The sequence below is a fragment of the Chlorocebus sabaeus genome, chromosome 13, assembly GCF_047675955.1.
Source record: "Chlorocebus sabaeus isolate Y175 chromosome 13, mChlSab1.0.hap1, whole genome shotgun sequence".
NCBI lineage: Eukaryota > Metazoa > Chordata > Mammalia > Primates > Cercopithecidae > Chlorocebus > Chlorocebus sabaeus.
Genome location: NC_132916.1, coordinates 33,693,703 through 33,715,172, shown reverse-complemented (window position 1 = coordinate 33,715,172; position 21,470 = coordinate 33,693,703). Strand labels below are relative to the sequence as shown.

The 21,470-nt window shown below is 45.6% G+C and overlaps 1 protein-coding gene and 1 long non-coding RNA gene across 3 annotated transcripts in view; one reads left to right on the top strand and one right to left on the bottom strand.

Moving 5' to 3' along the window:
- Window positions 1-5,183, bottom strand: part of LOC119625215 (uncharacterized) — a 25,188-nt gene extending 20,005 nt beyond the window's left edge. The window contains exon 1 of the long non-coding RNA XR_005241315.2: window positions 5,075-5,183. This is a non-coding gene — a long non-coding RNA (uncharacterized lncRNA). The remainder of the gene's footprint in view (window positions 1-5,074) is intronic.
- The window catches only part of ZBTB24 (zinc finger and BTB domain containing 24), a 25,025-nt gene continuing 8,707 nt past the window's right edge, over window positions 5,153-21,470 (top strand). The window contains exons 1-6 of one of the 2 annotated variants that reach the window (XM_008007372.3): window positions 5,153-5,319; window positions 6,326-7,305; window positions 11,742-11,909; window positions 12,414-12,497; window positions 13,173-13,256; window positions 20,817-20,898. In XM_008007372.3, the coding sequence (XP_008005563.1) occupies window positions 6,354-7,305; window positions 11,742-11,909; window positions 12,414-12,497; window positions 13,173-13,256; window positions 20,817-20,898 (1,370 nt within the window). In that variant the 5' untranslated portion in view covers window positions 5,153-5,319; window positions 6,326-6,353. The remainder of the gene's footprint in view (window positions 5,320-6,325; window positions 7,306-11,741; window positions 11,910-12,413; window positions 12,498-13,172; window positions 13,257-20,816; window positions 20,899-21,470) is intronic. The other variant, XM_008007371.3, reaches the window with a different exon arrangement.

Below are 21,470 nucleotides of genomic sequence, written 5' to 3'. Positions count from 1 at the left end.
GGAGAGAAGAATGGAGACTAAGAGAGGAAAAAGTCTGGATAGCCTTTTATCAATGTTCACTTTGTAACTGATCTTTCTTACAACAATTTATAATCTATGTTCTGATAACTCCATTATTAATATCTCAATTCTGTTCTCAGCTCTGAACTCCAGATTGTGACCTACGACTGCCTACTGTACTTGGTTATCTAGTTAACATTTCAAATTTAGTATCTCCACCCCATACTTATTATCCAACCCAACTTCTTTTTCTCCAGATCAGTTAATGGTAGCACCTTACACTCTGTTGATTTATCCCCAAACCCAGGAGTCAATCTTGATTGCATTGTTTCTGTCACTCCCCACATCCATTGTCAGCAAGTCCTTTCAGAAAGACTTATCCCCCAAATCTACCTTGAATATGGGCTCTTCTCACATTTTACACTGCTGTCACTGTCATCTCCATGCCTCCACTCATGTCCCTCCAGGATCTACTCTTCATATAGCAGCTGGAGTAATTTTTAAATACACAAGTCAGACTCAACAGTCTTTTTGAATAATCTTCCAATGGCCTCCTATTTCAGTTAAAATCCAAACTCCTTTCTCTTGGCATAAAAGACTTTAAATAGTCTGGCTCTTCCTCCCTTTTCAATATCCTCTCCATCCTTTTCTCCTTTTCTTTCTTCTTTTTTTCTTTTCTTTTCTTTTTTTTTTTTTTTTGAGACAGTGTCTTCCTCTGTCGCCCAGGCTGGAGTGCAGTGGCATGATCTCTGTTCACTGCAACCTCTGCCACCTGGGTTCAAGTGATTCTTGTGCCTCAGCTTCCTAAGTAGCTGTGCCACCACACCCAGCTAATTTTTGTATTTTTCGTAGAGACGGGGTTTTGCCATGTTAGTCATGCTGGTCTTGAACTCCTGGCCTCAAGTGATCCGCCCATCTCGGCCTCCCAAAGTGCTAGGATTACAGGCGTGAGCCACTGCGCCCGACCTGGCATTGACCAATAACTTTTAAATGCCATTATCTCCTCTACAGTGTTTGAAGTATGCACTCTATTTGTACCAACTAAGTGGCTGTCCCTTACTCTTTCACCATGTATATGTAAAGCCTTAATCAATAGCTGTACCCTTAAAACACTGGAATACTGATAACCAGCTTCCCATCTTAAATGGTATTTTCATTCAATATTTTAGATCTCCTCTATTTGTTTACTCTCCAAATGAGACATTATTTTGCATAATCAATGTTTGTTTAGATTTCCTTCATATTTACTTTTTTCTCTTTCTTTTTGCTTACAACTCCCTCTTATATCTCAGACTTTCCTCTTGGTGTTATTTTCCTTCCTATGGTATGGGTTTGTAGGAGGTTAATACTTTTATTTTTTCTTTGACCAAAATTGTCTTGATTTTGTCCTTGTCCATGATAATTGCAGTGTATAAAAAAGATTCTAGGTGAATTTTGGAAGTATGCCGCTAACCTCTGACTTCTACTGTTGCTCTTGAAAAACAGTTGTCATTTTAACTGGTTTTCTTTTATAGGTACAGTCATGCGTTGCTTAATGACAGGGATATGTTCTGACAAATGCATCATTAGGTGATTTCGTCACTGTGCAAACATCACAGAGTGAACTTACACAAATCTAGACGGTATAGTTTACTGCACACCTAGTACAATCTATTGCTCCTGCACTACAAACCTGTACAGAATGTTATTGTACTGAACACTGTAAGCAGCTGTAACACAGTGGTATTTGTGTATCTAAAAATATCAAAACATAAGAAACACACTTAAAATACACTATACTGATGGCTCACGACTGTAATCCTAGCACTTTGGAAGGCCTAGGTGGGCAGAGCACTTGAGCCCAGGAGTTCAAGACCAGCCTGGGCCACATGGCAAAACCTCATCACTACAAAAAATACCAAAAAAAAAAAAAAAAAAAAAAAAAAAACCAGCAGGGTGTGGTAGTGTGTGTCTGCAGTCCCAACTACTCAGGTGGCTAAGGTGGGAGGATCACCTGAGCCAAGGAGGTAGAAGTTACAGTGAGCCGAGATCATGCCACTGCACTCCAGCCTAAGCAACAGAGTGGGATTTTGTCTCAAAACAAAACAGTATAAAAGACAACCAAAAAAAAACAAAAACAAAAACAAAAAAAAGGACACCTGTGTAGGGCACTTACCATGAATAGCGCTTACAGGAATAGAAGTTGCTCTGGGTGAGTCAGTGAGTGAGTGGTGAGTGAATGTGAAGGCCTAGGACATGGCTATACACCACCATAGACATTATAAACATTGTATGCTCTAAGCTACACTAAATTTATATGAAAACAATTCTTTCTTGGCTGGGGTATAGGTGGCTCATGCCTGTAATCCCAGCCTGGGAGGCTGAGGCAGCATTTTTTTTTTTTTAACTGGGTATCCTGTGTCTTTATTTGTGAAATCTGGCAACTCTCCACTCCATCTGCTGCCCCTCACTCACTGTGCTCCAGCCTCACAGTCCTTGCCATTCATCAGATGCTTCTTCCCAGTCTCAGAGCCTTAATGCTTGCTTTTCCCTTGCCTAGAACATTCTTATTCTAGATCTTCCCACAGCTGTCTCCATGTCATTCAGATCTCAGCTCAAATGTCGCCCTATCCTGATTTTACTTCCCTGTCAGTCTCCATCATCATTCTTTATAAGATTTAACACTTTCTGAAACTATTATTCATTAGTTTACTTGTATATTTGTCATGTCTCCCCTTAGTAGAACGTAAGCTTCATGACAGCAAAGGCCTTATTAGTTGCTGTATCCCCAACACCTGACGCCAATGTCTGGCTCTTACTAGGCACTTGATAAATATCTGTTAGATGAATGTATGACACCCCAAATCCTGTTCTGCAAGATTTAAAGTTAAGAATACCTGTTAGGCGTAGACTAGCTGGCCTTAACAGTAACAAAAGTTTCGAAAAAATCAATATGGATCCAAAACAAAATTGCCTTGAAGAAAGGGCTAGTCTGTGTTGTGGGTGGCTGATGCTGGAAGATCCTCCAGACTCAGTCTTCCCTCACAGGGTTATTCTCCAGTGAGCAATGATTGACTGAGGAAACGGAATACCTGGCTTACCTTGGCACTGAGTCATCTTATGCCGTTGAGGACCTCTAGAGGGCCAGTGTTTTGACTGCAACCCTCCTAGCAGCAAGAAACAATGAGGTAGCTAACTTTTGCTGGTATGCAAAAGTCAGGGAGCGCTCCCCCATCCCGCTTGTACCCCCACAAATCCAGACGACTTACAGACTATTCAATATGAAAGGGAAACCTCATAGAAGGAGCATGTGTGGCTTGAGCTAGTTTTAATAAAAATACAGTAAAAATGTAAGAGCCAGGTTGCTAATTACACCTCCGGTTCAAAATCAGGGAGGCTATAGATGGCATGTTGGGAATTTGGAAATGGGCAGAAAAATAAATAATAAGTAATTAGGTATTGGCGAAGAGAGAGAAAATGCTGAAATAAATGGATGGAAGTAGGTGGGGAGTGGATTTGGATGGGGTTTGTAGACCATATTAAGAAGCTTGGACTTTATCCAGAGGGCATGTGGGAGCCACATGGATTCTAAGCCGAGGAGTGACTCTAGTCTCTGGATCTCATATGTACTTGGAGAGATCCTCTGTACTACTGCGTATTAAAGGGAACAACACTGCAGCTGAGACCAGTTAGAAACAGTCTATTGAACAAAGATGATGAAAGTTTGAATAATAATGATCATTTTAATCATAGTGGGGGAATTAAACCAGACACTTCCTAAGCCCATTACATACTTTTGGTTATGCAATAGCAACCCTACCAAAGTGGCACTAGTGTTAACGTCTCTGTGGGGAAAAGAAAGAGAGATCAGCCTGTTACTGTGTCTATATAGAAAGAAGTAGACATAAGAGACTCCATTTTGTTCTGTATTTGAGATGCTGTTAATCTGTGACCCTACCCCCAACCTTGTCCTTGCAAGAGACATATGCTGCTAAAAGGTTTATGGAGATGTTTGCATATGCATATCAAGGCACAGCATTTTCCTTTGAACTTATTCATGTCACAGAGATCTTTATCCATATGTCTTACTGCTTTCTCCCTACAATGATCCTATTGTCCTGCCACTCCCTTATCTTTAAGATGGTAAAGATAATCATCAATAAATACTAAGGGAACTCAGAGACGGGTGCCCGCGTGCGTCCTCTGTATGCTGAACGCCGGTCCCCTGGGCCCACTTTTTCTTTCTCTATACTTTGTCTCTGTGTCTCATTTCTTTTCTCAAGTCTCTCGTTCTACCTAACGAGAAACGCCCACAGGTGTGGAGAGGCAGGCCACTCCTTCACGTCTCCATTTTATAGGTAAGGTAAAGAAATTGTGAGGGTAAGTAATTTGCCCAAGATCTCTCAGAACCCAGGTTTCTCTGACTGCAGTGCTCTCTTCATTCCCTTAGACTAAGGCATGGGGAGCGGGGAGGAAAAGGAGGCAGATGTGAAAACCTTTTAGGAGGTAAGTAACAGTTATTATTATTAGCACTAGATAATGATGATGGTAGTGATGATGACAATGATGATGACAGTAAGGGGGATTTCATGCCTTTATACATTCAAGAACTTAACACCAGATTCAGTGTTGGAGAAGAGAGAAAATAGATTAAGGTATTGGCGTTGAGCTAACAGTTTAATACGATATAAAACTTCCCAAAGGGAGGGGTCACAACGCCTCTCCTGTCCATTGCCCCCAATCCACCGCAAAAGTCGCTCCTGTCTGGGCTCCACTGCAGTGCCACACGCAGGACCTTGGGCGCCAACACCGCCCCGCCCTTGGCCGCGCCCCGCCCAGGCCACTGTCGCTCTTCCGAAGCCGCGCCCCCGCCTCGCCCCTCCCCGCCCTGCTCCGGCCCCGGCCCCCAAGCCCGGGGCCTGCCGCCTCGCCCCCGCCCCCCCGCACCCCCGCACCCCTGACCCCGGGCCTGCACTCTCGCCCCGCCTTACCCCTCTCCGCCCCTTCCACGCCCCAACCCTCGAACTGCCATCGCGCCGTGCCCCGCCCCGCCCCGCCCCGCCCCGCCCCGCCCCGCCGCTCTCGTGGCCCCCACCTCCAGGGGCGCCTCTGCGGGCCACGTGGTCCGGCGTCCGCGCGCAAGCGGCTCTTGGCGCCGCGCTTCCGGGTTGGCTGTGGCTGTGGCTGCGGCTGCAGCGCAGGGGCAGAAGCCCGTGCGGCGCAGAAGCCCCAGAGGCGGGCGGGGCGGAGTGGAGGGCCGGCGGGGGCCCGGCGCGGGTCTCCCGCCAGGCCGCCGGGTGAGCTGGCAGCGACCCGGACCCCACCGGGTGCCCCTGAGAGGTAGGTCTACGGCGCCGACTCCTCCCCCGCCGTCTGCTCCCCAGTCGAGCCCGCGGGGCCTGGGCGGGGAGGTGGGGGTCTTTCCGCGCCTCCTCCCCCTACTCGGACCTCCGGGGGCTCCGCGGCGCGCCCAGTTTGTCTGGCGGCCCCAAGCAGCTTACGTTATTAGTATTTTATTGCAGCTTCCTCACATTCGCTTTGCATATGCACATTTCTTCACTCTTCACATTGGTTCCCACACACGAAATGGCTAATAATCTGGGAGATGGAGGCAGCTTCCATCTCCTTGAGATAGTTGTGCAACCATAGAAAGTTCGTGCTGTGGAGGATTTTGGAGATGGTTGATCCCATTCCTTCATTTTAGAGAAGATAGACCCTGAACCGTTCCATGAATACTGGAGAATCACTCAGCTAGGTAATGTGCGGCAGGAGGCTGAGGGAGAGAACTGCTTGAACCCGGGAGGCGGAGGTTGCAGTGAGCCGAGATTGCGCCACTGCACTCCAACCTGGGCGACAGAGTGAGACTTCATCTCAAAAAAAAAAAAAAAAGGAAAAGATCCCCGAGCTAAGTTTTTTTGGTTTTTGTTTTTTGAGGTGGTGGTCTCGTTCTGTCGCCCAGGCTGGAGTGCAGTGGCACGATCACGGCTCACTGCAGCCTCGAACTCCCAGACTCAGGTGATGCTACTGCCTCAGCCTCCCGAGTAGCTGGGACCACAGGCGGGCACCCCCATGCCAGGCTAATTTTTGTATTTTTTGTGTAGATGGATTCTTGCCATGTTGCCCAGGCTGGTCTCAAGTGATCCACCCGCTTCGGCCTCCCAACGTGCTGGGATTACAGGCCTGAGTCACTGTGCCCGAGCCCAGAGCTAAGTTTGTAGACAGACAATTAAAAATGGTAATGGTAAAATTCAGTTAATGATGTGAAGTGAATAGGAAGTTCATGTGGGCTGGCATTAACCTTTTAGACAGTGCTTCCTCCTTTTTAAACCTTGTTTTCTTATTTCAGATTTAACCCTTCGTGGCTTCTGAAGAAAATGGCAGAAACATCGCCAGAGCCTTCTGGGCAGCTTGTTGTACACTCAGACGCTCACAGTGACACTGTTCTGGCCAGTTTTGAGGATCAGAGGAAGAAAGGCTTCCTCTGTGACATTACTTTAATCGTGGAGAATGTCCATTTCCGGGCCCACAAAGCCTTACTTGCTGCCAGTAGTGAATACTTCTCAATGATGTTCGCAGAAGAGGGGGAAATCGGCCAGTCCATTTATATGCTGGAAGGCATGGTTGCAGACACCTTTGGTATCCTGCTGGAATTTATCTACACAGGTTATCTCCATGCCAGTGAGAAAAGTACAGAACAAATCCTGGCTACTGCTCAGTTCTTAAAAGTCTATGACCTGGTAAAGGCTTACACAGACTTCCAAAATAATCATAGCTCCCCAAAGCCAACAACTTTGAACACTGCTGGTGCCCCAGTGGTTGTTATCTCTAATAAGAAAAACGATCCTCCAAAGCGGAAACGGGGAAGACCAAAAAAAGTCAATACATTGCAGGAGGAGAAGTCAGAACTGGCTGCAGAGGAAGAAATACAGTTAAGAGTGAACAATTCAGTTCAGAATAGACAAAACTTCGTGGTTAAAGGAGACAGTAGTGTACTGAATAAGCAGATTGCAGCGAAAGAAAAGGAAGAATCGGAGCCTGCTTGTGAGCCAAGTAGAGAGGAGGAAATGCCAGTTGAAAAAGATGAGAACTATGATCCCAAGACCCAGGATGGCCCGGCAAGCCAGAGTCGGTACAGCAAGCGGAGGATTTGGAGATCCGTCAAACTTAAAGATTACAAACTTGTTGGGGATCAAGAGGACCATGGTTCAGCCAAGAGGATCTGTGGAAGGAGAAAGCGCCCTGGAGGCCCTGAGGCCCGTTGTAAAGACTGTGGCAAGGTCTTTAAGTACAATCACTTTTTAGCAATCCACCAGAGGAGCCACACAGGTAATGATGCTTTCAAAGCTGATTGCAGTGTGTTTCAGAATTGGGAGTAGGGATGATAATAACAGCTTTCATTTACTGTGCAACTTCTGTATGATGGGCATTGTAATAAAGCCTTTATACATGTTATTGCACTTAATTTTCTCCACAATCCTGCAAGGTAGGTAATATCCTCATTGTACATTGTATGATTAAAATCGTATTTACTCATATGTAAGAGAGGGTTGCTAAAGTGCATAGTTTACAGAGGAAGCAACCAAGTTCTAGGGAGCCTAAATAACTTGCCAGAGTCACCCATGAGTGACAGAGCTGGGATTGAACCCAGGTAGCCTGGTTCAAGAACCCCTCTCATTTGTAGTTGTTGAATGAAGCCTTTAATGTCCACTTATCAAAATCTAGCCCAGTGTACTCTGCTTTCTGATTCTTAAACATTCTTTATCTTGACCATAACCATACTTTTGTCCAAGTCTTTGTGGACCACTTTCTAACTCAGCTATCTGGCTTTAAATACCTTCTCGCTTTTGGTCCCTCCAGCCCATCGCTGACCAATGGGGACCCTCCTGTGATGATGGAAATGTTCCTACATCTGCGCTGCCCAATATGGTGGCCAGTAACCATGTGTGGTTTTTGAGCACTTGAACTGTGGCTAGCGTGACTGAGAAACTGAATTTTTAATTTTATTTTAATTCATTTAAATTTGAATAACCACATGTGGCTAGTGGCTACCATATTGGACACTACAGTCCTAGCGAGAAATCCCTTCCTTCTTTGAGCCCTTTCAGGTGCTTAAGACCCACTCTGCTTTGGGTCAGATTGTTGTTACCACTTGTACATCCCTCAACTTAATTGTAAGCTGAAGTATGGGGACTGATGCTTAAGTCTTCTCCTGTGATCCAGCAGCATCTGGTACTGTGGTTCTCAGCCTGCAAATTAGATTCACTTAGGGAGCTTCTAAAACTACCAGTGCCTAGGCCTCAACCCCAGAGCTTCTGATTTATTTGGAACCTTGGTGCTTTTAAAAGCTCCCTAAAGACTTCAGCTACAGATAGGTTGAAGACCTTGAATTCTGGTACTTTGAAAAAAGTAGATACTTGAGAAATATTTATTGAACTGTAATGGGTTATATGTTGACTTTTTTTTTTGAGATGGATTCTCGCTCTGTCGCCCAGGCTAGGGTGCAGTGGCGCAATCTAGCTCACCACAACCTCCGCCTCCCGAGTTCAAGCGATTCTCCTGCCTCAGCCTCCTGAGTATCTGGGATTACAGGCACACGCCACCACACCCAGCTAATTTTTTGTATTTTTAGTAGAGACGGGGTTTCACCATGTTGGTCAGGCTGGTCTTGAACTCCTGACCTCATGATCTGCCTGCCTTGGCCTCCCAAAGTACTGGGATTACAGGCGTGTGCCACTGTGCCCAGCTGGCTGTTTTTATCAAAGATTTATATGGAAATAGTTTGGAGTTAAATCATTATACAAGACTTAAGAAAAAGCATGTAGGATCGATCTTCCCTTATGTCCCCAGTACAGACAGTCCCCGACTCATAGTGGTTCAATTTTTCAACTTTACGATGGTGTGAAAGCAGTACACATTCAACAGAAACTGTACTTTGAATTCTGAGTTTTGATCTTTTCCTGGGCTAGTAATATTCAGTATGATCTTCTCACGCCATCTGGGCCACACAGTCACCTGGGTAAGTGACCAGTACTCTGCATTTGGGGCATTCATACAGTACTCTGTATTAAGTGCATTTTTTCTTATGATATTTTCAGTATGATGGGTTTGTTGAGACGTAGTCCTGTCATAATTCAGGCAGCACCTGTATTCTGAATTTTGCAGCCCATCGCTTTAGTATGGATCTGTTTTCTTCCATCTGGGTAGATACCAGGTAGATTCATAAGGTTTGGAAACTGTCTTTCAGTTCCGGAAAATCTTGAGTTATTTCATAGATGATTTCCCCGCTGTGTTTCCTCTGTTCTAACTTTATTTTCTCTTATATTTTCCATCATTTTTGGCCCTTCCTTCTGGGGGATTTCCACTTTGTTTTTCAGCCCTTTGAGGTTTTCTGTTTCGACTCTTATTTTTTTTCCCCCCTTTAGGAGCTTTTTGTTTTCCAAATGTTTTAATGTGAATGATCTTTTTTTTTTTTTGAAACAGAGTCTCGCTCTGTTGCCCAGGCTGGAGTGCAGTGGCCAGATATCGGCTCACAGCAAGCTCCGCCTCCCGGGTTGACGCCATTCTCCTGCCCCAGCCTCCCGAGTAGCTGGGACTACAGGCGCCTGCCACCACACTGGGCTAGTTTTTTGTTTTTTCAGTAGAGATGGGATTTCACCATGTTAGCCAGGATGGTCTCGATTTCCTGACCTCGTGATCCGCCCGTCTTGGCCTCCCAAAGTGCTGGGATCACAGGCCTGAGCCACCGCGCCCGGCCGTGAATGATCTTTTTATTTCACAATGTAATATCTTACTTCTGTGAGCATGTTAATGATAACAACATTTTCCTCACTGGAGGCAAGTTGCTTTTTTTTTTCCTTCTTGCTTGTTTATCTGTCACTACTACAAAAGGCTTTCCTTGAGTGCCTGGTGGTTGTTTAAAAATCATATTTAATCATATGTAAGAGTGGGTTGCTAAAAGCTACTGGCAATGCTGCATGTGTGGAGAGAGCCTGTATTTTATTTATTTCTTACTCTGTTGCCCAGGCTGGAGTGCAATGGCGTGATCTCTGATCAGCGCAGCAACCTCTGCCTCCCGAGTTCGAGTGGTTCTCCTGCCTCAGCCTCCCAGGTAGCTGGGATTACAGGCACGCATCACCGTGCCTGGCTAATTTTTTTGTATGAGAGCCTGTAAAACTGTGACCTTGTTCCCAGATCACACTGAGGGTCAGGCTGCTATTTCTCGTGGCCAGTAACGAGATGCAGATGAACTGGGGAGGAAGAGAGGTTTTATTTCTGTAACCAGTTACAGGGAGAAGGCCTGGAAGTTATCGCCAGACCAACTCAAAATTGCAGTTTTTCAGCGCTTATATATCTCCTAAGCTGTATGTCTACATGTAAGTGTGCATTCCTCTAAAGACACAGGTGATTAACTTCTTTTAATCTATAACTAAGGTCTGCATCCCAAAGACCACCTTCTGGAGCCTCAGTAAGTTTACTTAATCTAAGTGGGTCTAGGTGCTGGGGTGATTACCTTTATCTTCCGCTAAATCAAGGAAGTTTGGGGAGTTCCTTCAGATCCCCAATAAAACTTGTTTAATCCTAAATGGGTCCCGTTAAGAATTCCTTTGTTATTTTGTCATGCTTTAAGGCCCAGGAGAAGCCTAGGCAAAACTCTTGGTAGGCTTTTGTTACATTCCAGCCTTCCTTTAAAGGCACTGGCTTTTAATATTTAACTTATCCACTCAGTCAGTACTGAAACAGTTGTTATGCAGGCCTGTCATAACCTCACTGGAGGTGGTGTGGCTGTGCCCCATGTCCTTGCTGGTGCCAGGCTTCCACATCTTTGCTCTCTCACCTTGGACCTATCACGTTCCAGTGGAAGACGCTTCTACTCTCCCACTTGGAGGCACTAGGCCTGGCTGCCCGCCTGTGGCTAGGGCAGGAGAGGGAAGAAGGAGTGGGGGAGTCTCATCATCCCAGATGGAAATGTTGACTTACTCTCCCTGTGGTAATCCCAACTCAACTGTGCCTAGAAACTGCTAATCCAGAGACCCCTTTTTCTTAACCTTCCTCAGAGAACACTCCATCCTCTTTTGGGGAGAGGGACAGTCTCCAGGCTGTGTAAAATGGAAGATTTGATCAGGGGTCTGAGTACCTTTGAAACAGACTTTCATTTACCCTCCCTCACCCCTGTTTCTAGAGATAGCAGGTGCCACCAATTCCTGAGCCTTTTGGAGACTGTGTCTTAAAAATTAGGTTGTATTGGGCTGGGTGTGGTGGCTTATGCCTATAATCCCAGCAATTAGGGAGGCAGAGGCAGGAAGATTGCTTGAGCCCAGGAGTTGGAGACCTGCCTGGGCAACATAGTGAGATCTCATTTCTAAAAAAAAAATTACAGTTACGATTAAAAAATTAGCTGGGTGTGGTGGTGGCACATGCCTGTGTCCCAGCTACTCAGGAGGCTGAGGTGGGAGAATCGTTTGTTGCCAGGAGGTTGAAGCTATAGTGAGCTATGGTAATGCCACTGCACTCCAGCCTGGATGATAGAGTGAGACCCTGTTACCAAAAAATACATATATATATAGTTTATATTAGTGCTACCCACGGCTGGCTTCAGATTCATCTGTTCCAGCTTCCAAAATTTTATTGCTGATGTCTCTTGTGTTCATTGTTGGCCTTTTGGATGTGTGCCTTTTAAGAAAAATCCTTTATTATTTTAATTTGGGAGAGACAAAAATGTGTGGATTCTTTCTTACACCATGCTTCTGGGGCTCTTCTTCCAGGGGAGCGACCTTTCAAATGTAATGAGTGTGGAAAAGGCTTTGCCCAGAAGCACTCGCTACAGGTCCACACCAGGATGCACACAGGCGAGCGACCGTACACCTGCACTGTGTGCAGCAAGGCTCTGACCACCAAGCACTCACTGCTGGAGCACATGAGCCTGCACTCAGGTAGTGGGACTTGCCCAGAGGGCCAGCTGTCACCAGATTCCCATTCCCCAGGGTGGGCATTACCAACACCTAAACGGTGTTTTCTCAGCCCAGTATCATTTCCAACGTGGGGTTATTGAAAGACAGGAGTTTGCATCTGTCTGAGTGCAGTTTAGAGTTCTGCACTGATCCTTAAACTAGAGCTTATAAACTGGCTGCTGGGAGTTTGGTATGCAAGCATGTTTTATGAAACTACAAAGTTTAGAATTATTTTACTTTCAACGCCTTTGGGGGAAACTTAAATTCTCCAGTTCTACCCCAGTCTCCACTACTCCCTATTGCCTTACATACCTTTGCACATTTATGTTTCTGTGGTAGATTGAAGGCTTCTGGGTTTGTAAACATGTCAGTTGTATCATTTGTAGAAAATGGGGACCTGGACCCACTGTAGTATTTACCTTATTAGTGAGCATTCCAGTTCTTTATAGTTTTTTGCAAGTTTTAGTGTTTTGGTTTTTTTGGCAGGACAGAAGTCTTTTACCTGTGATCAATGTGGAAAATATTTCAGCCAGAACAGACAACTAAAGAGCCATTACCGAGTTCATACAGGTACGGTAAAGTGAGAACATTTAGATTGGGGGGAAAGAAATGCAAATAAAAATTGTTTCTGAAACGTTAGGTTCGTATTGTAGGTGATAAATGGGTATTTAGGGAAAAGTGCCTTGAGAGTCTAAATTACATGTTTTTATGTTATTGTCTGCCACCATGTGAATTATGTTTTATTTGTATACTACAGTTTTGATGCCACACACAGAAACCCTACAGAATTGGCATCTTTCACAAGTGCCACTTGCCCAAGGGAGCTTCAGTGAATGGTTGTTAGTGGTGCCTAGGCAGAGACATCATCGCCCCACGGCTGTCAGCCCAGGCTTTCTCTCCCCTGGTTCTACCTGTTGTCCTTTTTCTTTCCTGCCAACTGATAAGAAATGAATGTGGGTTGCAAGTGTCATTTGAGGTCATTTGTGGCCTCAGTCACACCAATACTTTGAGGAGAAAAGGAGAGACTACATTTAGAATTGGAAGGATCCTGTCTCTCTCGGAGGAGGTAGTGAGTTGAGGTGCTTAGGAAAATATTAACTGTTACCAAATTAATGAAAAAATTTTCCTTGTTAAAGTACTATATTTAAAGTGATTATTTTTCAGGGAAGTGCTTTAACACAAATCACTGAAGAAAATGCAGGGAGAGCATATATGCACTGACACTTTTTTTATTGTTGCGACAAGGACACTCATTACCGGAATGCAAAGACTGCCATCGCAAATTCATGGATGTGTCTCAGCTGAAGAAACATCTGCGAACACACACAGGTAAAACTCCATCTCGTCTGTTCCCCCGGTACACGCGATGTTTTCAGGAGAGTGAAGAATGAAGTTCTTTCTGTGAGTGCCCTGCCCAGCCTGTGTTTGGAAACGTTTATCATAAATTGGATGGGAATTGTGGAAGAAGATAAGTTAAACGTTGAAGGCAGAATGTTGTCAGCACTGTCTTTGGGGAAATCACATCTCTTGTAGATGAGCAAAACGGAGATCACTCACTGAGCGCTATTCCTATGTCACAATTCATTTAATACCACAGAATAGTGAGACTGAGTCTGCTTCTGTGCTTCACTCTTAATTTACGTTAGCATTGAAGATGATATCAAGACCTTTTTTTTTTTTTTTTTTTTTTAAGATAAGGGCTCACACTGTCATCCAGGCTAGAGTGCAGTGGCACGATCACAGCTTACCACAGCCTCAACCTCCTGGGCTGAAGTGATCCTCCCACCTCAGCCTTCTGAGTAGCTGGGACCACAGGTGCACACCACCACACCTACCTAATTTTTTACTTTTAGTTTTTTGTAGAGATGGATCCCACTATGTTGCCCAGACTGGTCTTGAGCTCCTGAGCTCAAGCAGTCCTCCTGTCTGAGCCTCCCAAAATGCTGAGATGACAAGCATGAGCCACCATGCCTAGCAAGATAATTTTTTTTTTTTTTGAGACAGTCTTGCTCTGTTGCCAGGCTGGAGTGCAGTGGCGCCATCTTGGGTCACTGTAACCTCTGCCTCCCGGGTTCAAGTGATTCTCCTGCCTCAGCCTCCCTAGTACCTGGGACTATAGGTGTGCGCCACCACGTCCAGCTGATTTTTTTTGTATTTTTTAGTAGAGACGGGGTTTCACCATGTTGGCCAGGATGGTCTCGATCTCTTCACCTTGTGATCCGCCCGCCTTGGTCTCCCAGAGTGCTGGGATTACAGGCGTGAGCCACCACGCCCGCCCCAGGATAATCTTTTTAGAAAAGATAGCCAAATGTAACAGACACAAATGTAGCATAGACACTGAGAATTTTTCCACTTTCTCCCCTAAAACCAACACTTAGGCTTAAGCAGCACCGCCTCCAGAAAAATCAGTTTCAGAGATGACGAGGAGGCAGCATTGATTAGGGCAGGTCAGTTTTTTTATGTAAGATCAGAAAATTGGATCTTTTATACCTTTTGGCAAAGAACATGTGTTAAAAATAAGTCTATCAGATTTTCTAAGAAAAACTTGCCATTACAGGTTATTTAATAATTCTGTTGTCTACTGGAATTATCTAAATAGCAAATTGATTTATGGTGCTTTGGACTTTTTTTTTTTTTTTTTAGAGTCACTGTCTCACTCTCTTGCCCAGGCTGTAGTGCAATGGTGCGATCTCGGCTCACTGTAACCTCTGCCTGCCGGGTTCAGGCAATTCTCCTGCCTCAGCCTCCCAAGTAGCTGGGACTACAGGTGTGCACCACCACGTTTAGCTAATTTTTGTTTTTTTTTTAGTAGAGACAGGGTTTTGGCATGTTGGCCAGGCTGGTCTCACCCGAACTCCTGGCCTCCAGTGATCCACCCTCCCAGCCTCCCAAAGCGCTGGGATTACAGACGTGAGCCACTGTGCCTGGCCTGGACGTTGTTATTTAAATACAAGTTTTTCTTCTTAAATTCAGTAAACACTTCATAGGATATGGATTTTAACACATTTACTGAGCACTTACTGGGAACCAGACACTGTTTTAGGCTTTGAGGATACAGCAGTGAATGAGATGGCCAGGCCCCTGCCTTAAGGGGCCGACATTCAATAGGGAAGACAGAGTACAAACAAGTGTATAACACATTAGGTGTTGTGAGTGCGTTGCGTAATAAAATGCAAGGTAAGGGGGCAAAGTGTGGGAAGGAGAGCTGCCCTTTTATGTGCAGACTGGTTTGGGAAGGTCTCACAGATGAGGTGGCGTCTTGGATGGAGATGAGAATGCAGTGGGGGAGTGAGCCAGCCAGCCATTGAGGATGCCCAGGAGACAGCATTCTAGGCAGGGGGAGCCCTGGGCACAGGGCCCTCGGGCAGGAATGTTTTTGCCATGCTGGAGACATGCCGGGAGGAGCACCGAGGCGACCCAAGAGCTGGGAGTAGGAAGTCCTAGTGTAGGTGGATGTTCTCAGTTTAGCTGCATGCTTTTTAACCACCTGGGGAGGTTTTAAAAAAGCCTTGTCCCAACCTCCAAGATTCTGATTGACTTCACCTGGGTAGAGCCTGGGAATTGGTGTTTTTCAAAGTACCCCTCAACAATTGTAGAGGACACTCGGGCTGAAGTACTTTGAAGACCACAATAAAGACTGGATTTTATTCTGAGGGAGGTGGCTTTACTGAGATGAGTGATGTGGCATGCCTCAGGGTTGTAATAGGGTCACTCTAGCTGCCCTGTGGCGGGCGGGGGGCGAGGCCAGGGTGGAGGCAGAGAGGCCCATTAGGAGGCTGGGTGATAGTTGGGCTTGGAACAGCACGGTAGCAGCAGAGGTGGTGTCAAGTGGTCCAGTTCTGGATGTATTCCAAGGAGGAATCCATGTGATTCGCTCCTGATTGGATGTGGGAGTTGAAAGAGGAGGCAAAAGCCGCTGGAAGGAGGAAAAACTGGGGAAGACTAAGAAGAACAGATGAGGAGTTAGACGGTGGACTGGTTGGTGTCTATTTGACATCCATGTGCAGGTGTGGGGTAGATCATTAGATTTCCAGGTCTGGAGAGTTCAGGGAAGAGATGCAGCCAGAGCTCTGGATTTCCACATGTACACATGTGCCTGCAAATAGTATGTGGTGCTGTGCTGAGCTCCCTAGGGAGACAGCGATGGTGGAGGAGAGTGGAGCTGGCTTGGTCATGCTGAGCAGTGCCAGAGGAGACACTTCCCCTTGGTTTTGTTGTCTGAGTATAAGGGGGAGTGAGGTTTCTGGTCTTTGTGAGCAGCAGTAGGACTTGAAGTGGGGATGAAAAGGAACAGAAGACCTCCCCACTATAATTCCAGCAAACTCTTCTCAGCCTGTCAACTTTGAGAAGCAGAACAGAAAGTGGAAGATGTATGATGAGTTAAAAAGGAGATAGATGGGCCTCTGTAAAGTGGTTTGCATGACTTAGAAATATGAAAATAAATTGAACCTCTCAAAAAATTGGGGCTTTTCAACAGCAGCTGTGACCCATCTGTTCCTACATCAGTGTGGGGAATCTGCTTCAGTGTTGGTGAAGGGCATTGGTGTGCCATTTCCCTGCTCCCTGGGCATTGAGCGCAGCCAGGGTGAGAAGTGCCAGTCCTGCCCTCAGGGCCATGCTCAGTTGGAAACCGAGACTTCATCTCAGAGATGAACCGTCATTCATCTCTTAGATGTTTAGGCACACACTGTCTCTGGGTTAGATGTCCTGCACCAAGCACTGGAGAAGTCAAGGGCAAATTAGAGATGTCCTCTTTCCTGGGAGAGCATCCCCAGTGAGGGGAGATGGACACATTTTGACTAGAGGCAGAGTATCCGGCAGATAAGCAGTACATGCCGGATCACCACATCTCAGGCCCTCCTGCTCACATCTTGTCCTCGTACCTGGCGCTGGTCAGGTTTACAGGGACCCAGTCAAGCCAAGTGAGTTCACAAGACTGATAAACCAGAGAATATGTCAACTCAACAAAGGGATTACACCTTTGTGTTGCCCACAGCACCTCCTTCCTCACATTAGTGTACCCGAAAGCCAAATTAGTGATCGGAAGATTGCATGGTGAGCTAGGATCAAGTCAAGGGAATTAGCCCAGGCCACAGAGAAGCCTGGTGAGTGACCTCTGACCCCACAACACAGTCCCACCCCACCAGTGTCCCTGTTCCTGGATGGTGTTTTGTAAACACTGATTCTGCTCTGAGGGCTCCTACTCCCAGGTAGATGGCCCTGCCTGGGAACACATGATAAAGTTCAGTAAGTCACAGTTCTATTCACAGCCTCATTGTGGCTTGAAGTTGAAGCTTCCCAAATCTCCTCAACTGTGTTGAGACCATCCATTAACGTTGAGACCTAGGGGTCTTCCCATATTCCTGAGACCTGGGGGCCCCTCACCATAGCATACCCTTACAGAGTCTACATGCCATCTATTATGAAACAGTATGGCGTGGTCAGAGCCACAGCAGAGGTGTGACCACAGGACGGGAAACGGCGAAGACCACATAGGAATGCCAGGTACACAGGTGTCGAACCATGCTATCCACAGTTAAGGACGTGTGTCCCTTTTTTGCCAAGCTTGTCAAGTACTTGAGGAAATGCACATCTTTATTTATTGTTGGTGGGAATATAATTTGGGAACCCTCTGGAAGGAAGTGTTGCAATCCTTACCAAAACATAAACCACACAATTGTGAAAAGATGTTTGCCTAAGGATATTCATCATAAGCAGCATTGTTTATAACTTAACAAGCTTCACAGCCACCTAAATGTCCCCGGAGGGGATTAGATAGGTAAATTTGGGGCAGTATACACAACGGTACACAGCACAGGCTTTTAAAATGGCGGTGTGGCTTTACTGATGTGACAAATGGCATGCACTGGATGACCTCACAGAGTAAGACCTCAAATAAACAGATTTGTCTGTAAAGATATTCGCCATTGTTAACTGGTTATCTCAAGAGATGAGAATAGTGGAGCAGTTTTAATATTCTTTGTATTTTCAATATTTGGTTCTTTTACAATGAACACAGTAATTTTTAAAGAAAAACAAAGTTGTGGTCCACAGTGGGAGACAGGATGCTGAGGGGTCTAGACAGACAGAACTGGACTGCCAGGTGAACGTGACAGCTGAGGGAATGGGAGGTGTCCCTGTGATTGTTGTGCCTGGCTGGGCAGGGGCTGGGTGGTGGTGTCATTAACCAAGAGAGTTATTCTGGGTTTCAGCAGGTGGGGGTGGGAAATCCAGCTGTGATGCCAATAAGCAGTGAGTCATCAATACTCTCTGGTGTGGGGTCCAGGATTTAAGTCACTGGGGAAGGGTAGGGCTGGGATCGGTGAAGTAACTGCTGAGAAGAGGGTCTGGAAGTACACCCTGGAGCTGTTTCAGTACTTCTGTTGACGTCACCCTGTGTGGGACCTTTCGTCACACTCCTGTCTCTGCCTTTTCCTTTAATCACTATTGTCTGATCCTCTTGTAACACACGTCTTTCCGGCCCCATGCCGCAGGCCCTGTCCTAGCACCTTATCCTCCTTCTCCGTCTGCCTCCTGCCACCTCCTGGTCCAGGCCTTGTGCATAGCCTGTTAGAGGTCCTCCTGCCTCCAGCCCACCCTCCTCAGCATTCACAGGTGTATTTTCTTAGTACTTTCAGCATGTCATTCTGCTAAAAACTTCCAGAGGCTCCACAGGTCCCCTGCCCGGAATTCATAGCTCCTGGTGCCTTGGCCTCCTGGCTCCTGAGAGGGATCCTTGTCGCTCCTGGTGCACACGGTGTGGTCATTTCTGACACCAGCTTCTGCTCATGCTATTTAGACTAGTACCCTGGCCCAGGCTTCTTTCCAGTCTAGCCAGATCCTCCCCACCCGTCCAGCACCCTGTCTGCACTCAGTATTGTTGATGCCACTTGTTTTAATGTTCAGTGAAACACAGCCCTATGTTAATTAATTAGTTCGTGCATCTCCTCAAGTAGATTAGAAAAGTTTCTTTTCTGTTTCTTAGCTGTGTACTTTATTGATGATCTACCAGTGTTTGAGAACTAAACAAATTTTGAGGAATGGGCGTCTTCGTTGAAGGTGGTAGAACTGTACATAGGGGAACAGATCAGAAACCACTAAGTGGGAGGGCCCCTGCAGATTCACCTTGGCGAGGGAAATTTGCCTTCCTACTGTCCTGCTCACTCCCTCAAAAGAGCTTCCACCGCAGGATGTTGCTCCTGCAAAGAATTTCCATTATTTTAAACACCCTCAAAAAACATTTGCCATCAGACAGACTTTCTGAAATATAAACTCAGCTGGAGCTAAATGGCATAGTTAATGATGTTACGGATGATTGTTGTTGTTCTGTCTCTTAAAAACCTGAAAACTGCAACAAGAATTTTACACTCACAAGCACACAGCAGGTACTCAGTCTTTGAATCTGGAGAGGGAGAAAACCAACCAAGATCAGAGAAGGCCCGCTCTGATACAGAAAGCTATAGACAGATTATGGCAGTGGCCCGGTTTTAATCTTTGGAGTGGTAAGGGTTCATGATGCAAAGATGCAGATTCATGCAAATTGTTACTGCTGTCCTCTGCCTCGATGGAGCGTGGAGAAATGTCTTGCCTGAATTTTCCAGTAGATGCTGTGAAAGGGAAGATCACTGACCATCTTCCATTTCAAATTGTACTTATCCTTTGCTGTTCTCCTGTTCTCCAGTTAAGTGTATTTTGCTGCTTGCTTTTTTTCTTTTTTCTTTTTTTCCAATTTAGTTTTCTTGCCTGCATTAGGATTACTTAATTTTGTTTCTGGGGATCATGAATGGTCTGTCATTGTATGGTCAGCATGCAAACCCACTGAATAAGCACTTGCTGGTGTTAGTGAAGCCTGGTGGGTTCTGGAGCAATTATGGCATCTCAGGTGTGCCACTGCCATGAAATTCATTCAGCAGGGATTTCTGAAACGGCATGCCAGGCCAGATTCTTGGCATTGGGGTACTAGGAGCGGACGTACCCACAAGTTATCTTAAAAAGGGAGAACTGGATAATAAATAACTTATACATTATATGAGGCAGCAGTAGCATTGTGGAAAAACTAAATTGGAGAATTGGACTAAAGAGTGTGTGGCAAGGTTTGTAGTGCTCTCGGTGGTGATGGAGCTTCACTGATAAAATAACATGTGAACAGAGACTTGAAGGAGATAAGGAGAGTGACCCATGCTGGAAGAGACACCCTGAGATGAGATCAGGGAAGTTTGGGGTGAGAAGTAGGGTTTTCAGGGTACAGATCTATGATCGCTTGTAGGCCAAGAACTTTGGATTTTATCTTGGGGTGGGAAATCATCAGAACATTTGCAGCCCAAGCATAAAACGACCTGACTGCATCAAGGCTCACTCTGGTGGCCACATTGATAGTTTATGGCAGGGAAGCAAGAGCAGAAACGGAGACCCCATAGGAGGCAAGAGATGGTGGTGGTGTGGACCAGAGAGTAGCAGTGGAGTCAGATTCTGGATATATTTGGAAGATTGATATAAACATCAGTAATACATAACTCACCCTAGCACACAGGAGTCCTTTCAGGGTCAAGTGGGCTACCTAGCCAAGCCAAGCCATAAGGCAGGAGAGCATAGGGGCTGTAGTATCTAAGGGGAGAAAACAGGAGTAAATAGGGTGTAACTCACTTCCTTGTTGCAGTTTTCAGGTTTTTAAGAGAACCGTGCCTTAGGATTTCTGTGTATGTTCTTGGCACTCGGCACACAGTGCTTAGGTTAGTTACAGAGTAGATATTTAGTGCATCATTCATTTACGTTTATGGAAGGGATTGCCTTTGTTCTGTTTATATTGTGAAACCGAAGTGTTTTTTTGATTTTGTCTTTATGCTGAATGTATATTGTTAATTTTTTTTTTTTTTTTTTTTTTTTTTTTAGGTGAGAAGCCATTTACTTGTGAGATCTGTGGCAAATCTTTCACAGCAAAGAGTTCTCTTCAGACCCACATCAGAATCCATCGGTAAAGTTTTGCAGCTATTTTTCTCACGTGGAGGCCTCATTCAGTTCTGATGTTCAGTGAGATGACATGTGTTACCTATGTAGTTTTCTCCCAGTTGTTACTCTGGCAGAATTTTGTGTGTGTTTTATTACTTCGGCTTTGTTCGGTTTTGTTCGTTTGTTTTGAGACAGGGTCTCGCTGTTGCCCAGGCTGGAGTGCAGTGGCGTGAGTGGGGTGCAGGTGGGAGTTCAGGCGATTCTCCCACCTCGGCCTCCCGAGTAGCTGGGACACCACACACAGCTAGTTTTTTGCATTTTTTGGTAGAGACTGGATTTCACCATGTTGACCAGGCTGGTCTCAGACTCCTGACCTCAAGTGATCCGCCTGCCTGGGCCTCCCAAAGTATTGGGATTACAGGTGTGAGCCACCACGCCTGGCCTATTTTGTTTTATCTTTTCAATAATGAAATTCCTCACCTAGGTATAAAGGAATGCTGATTCTGGCCAGTAAAAGTATACATTACTGATTTCATTTATTACATTTTGACTGGGGCTAGGGATTGGTCCAAAGCTTAAATCTTTGATCAAAAATAA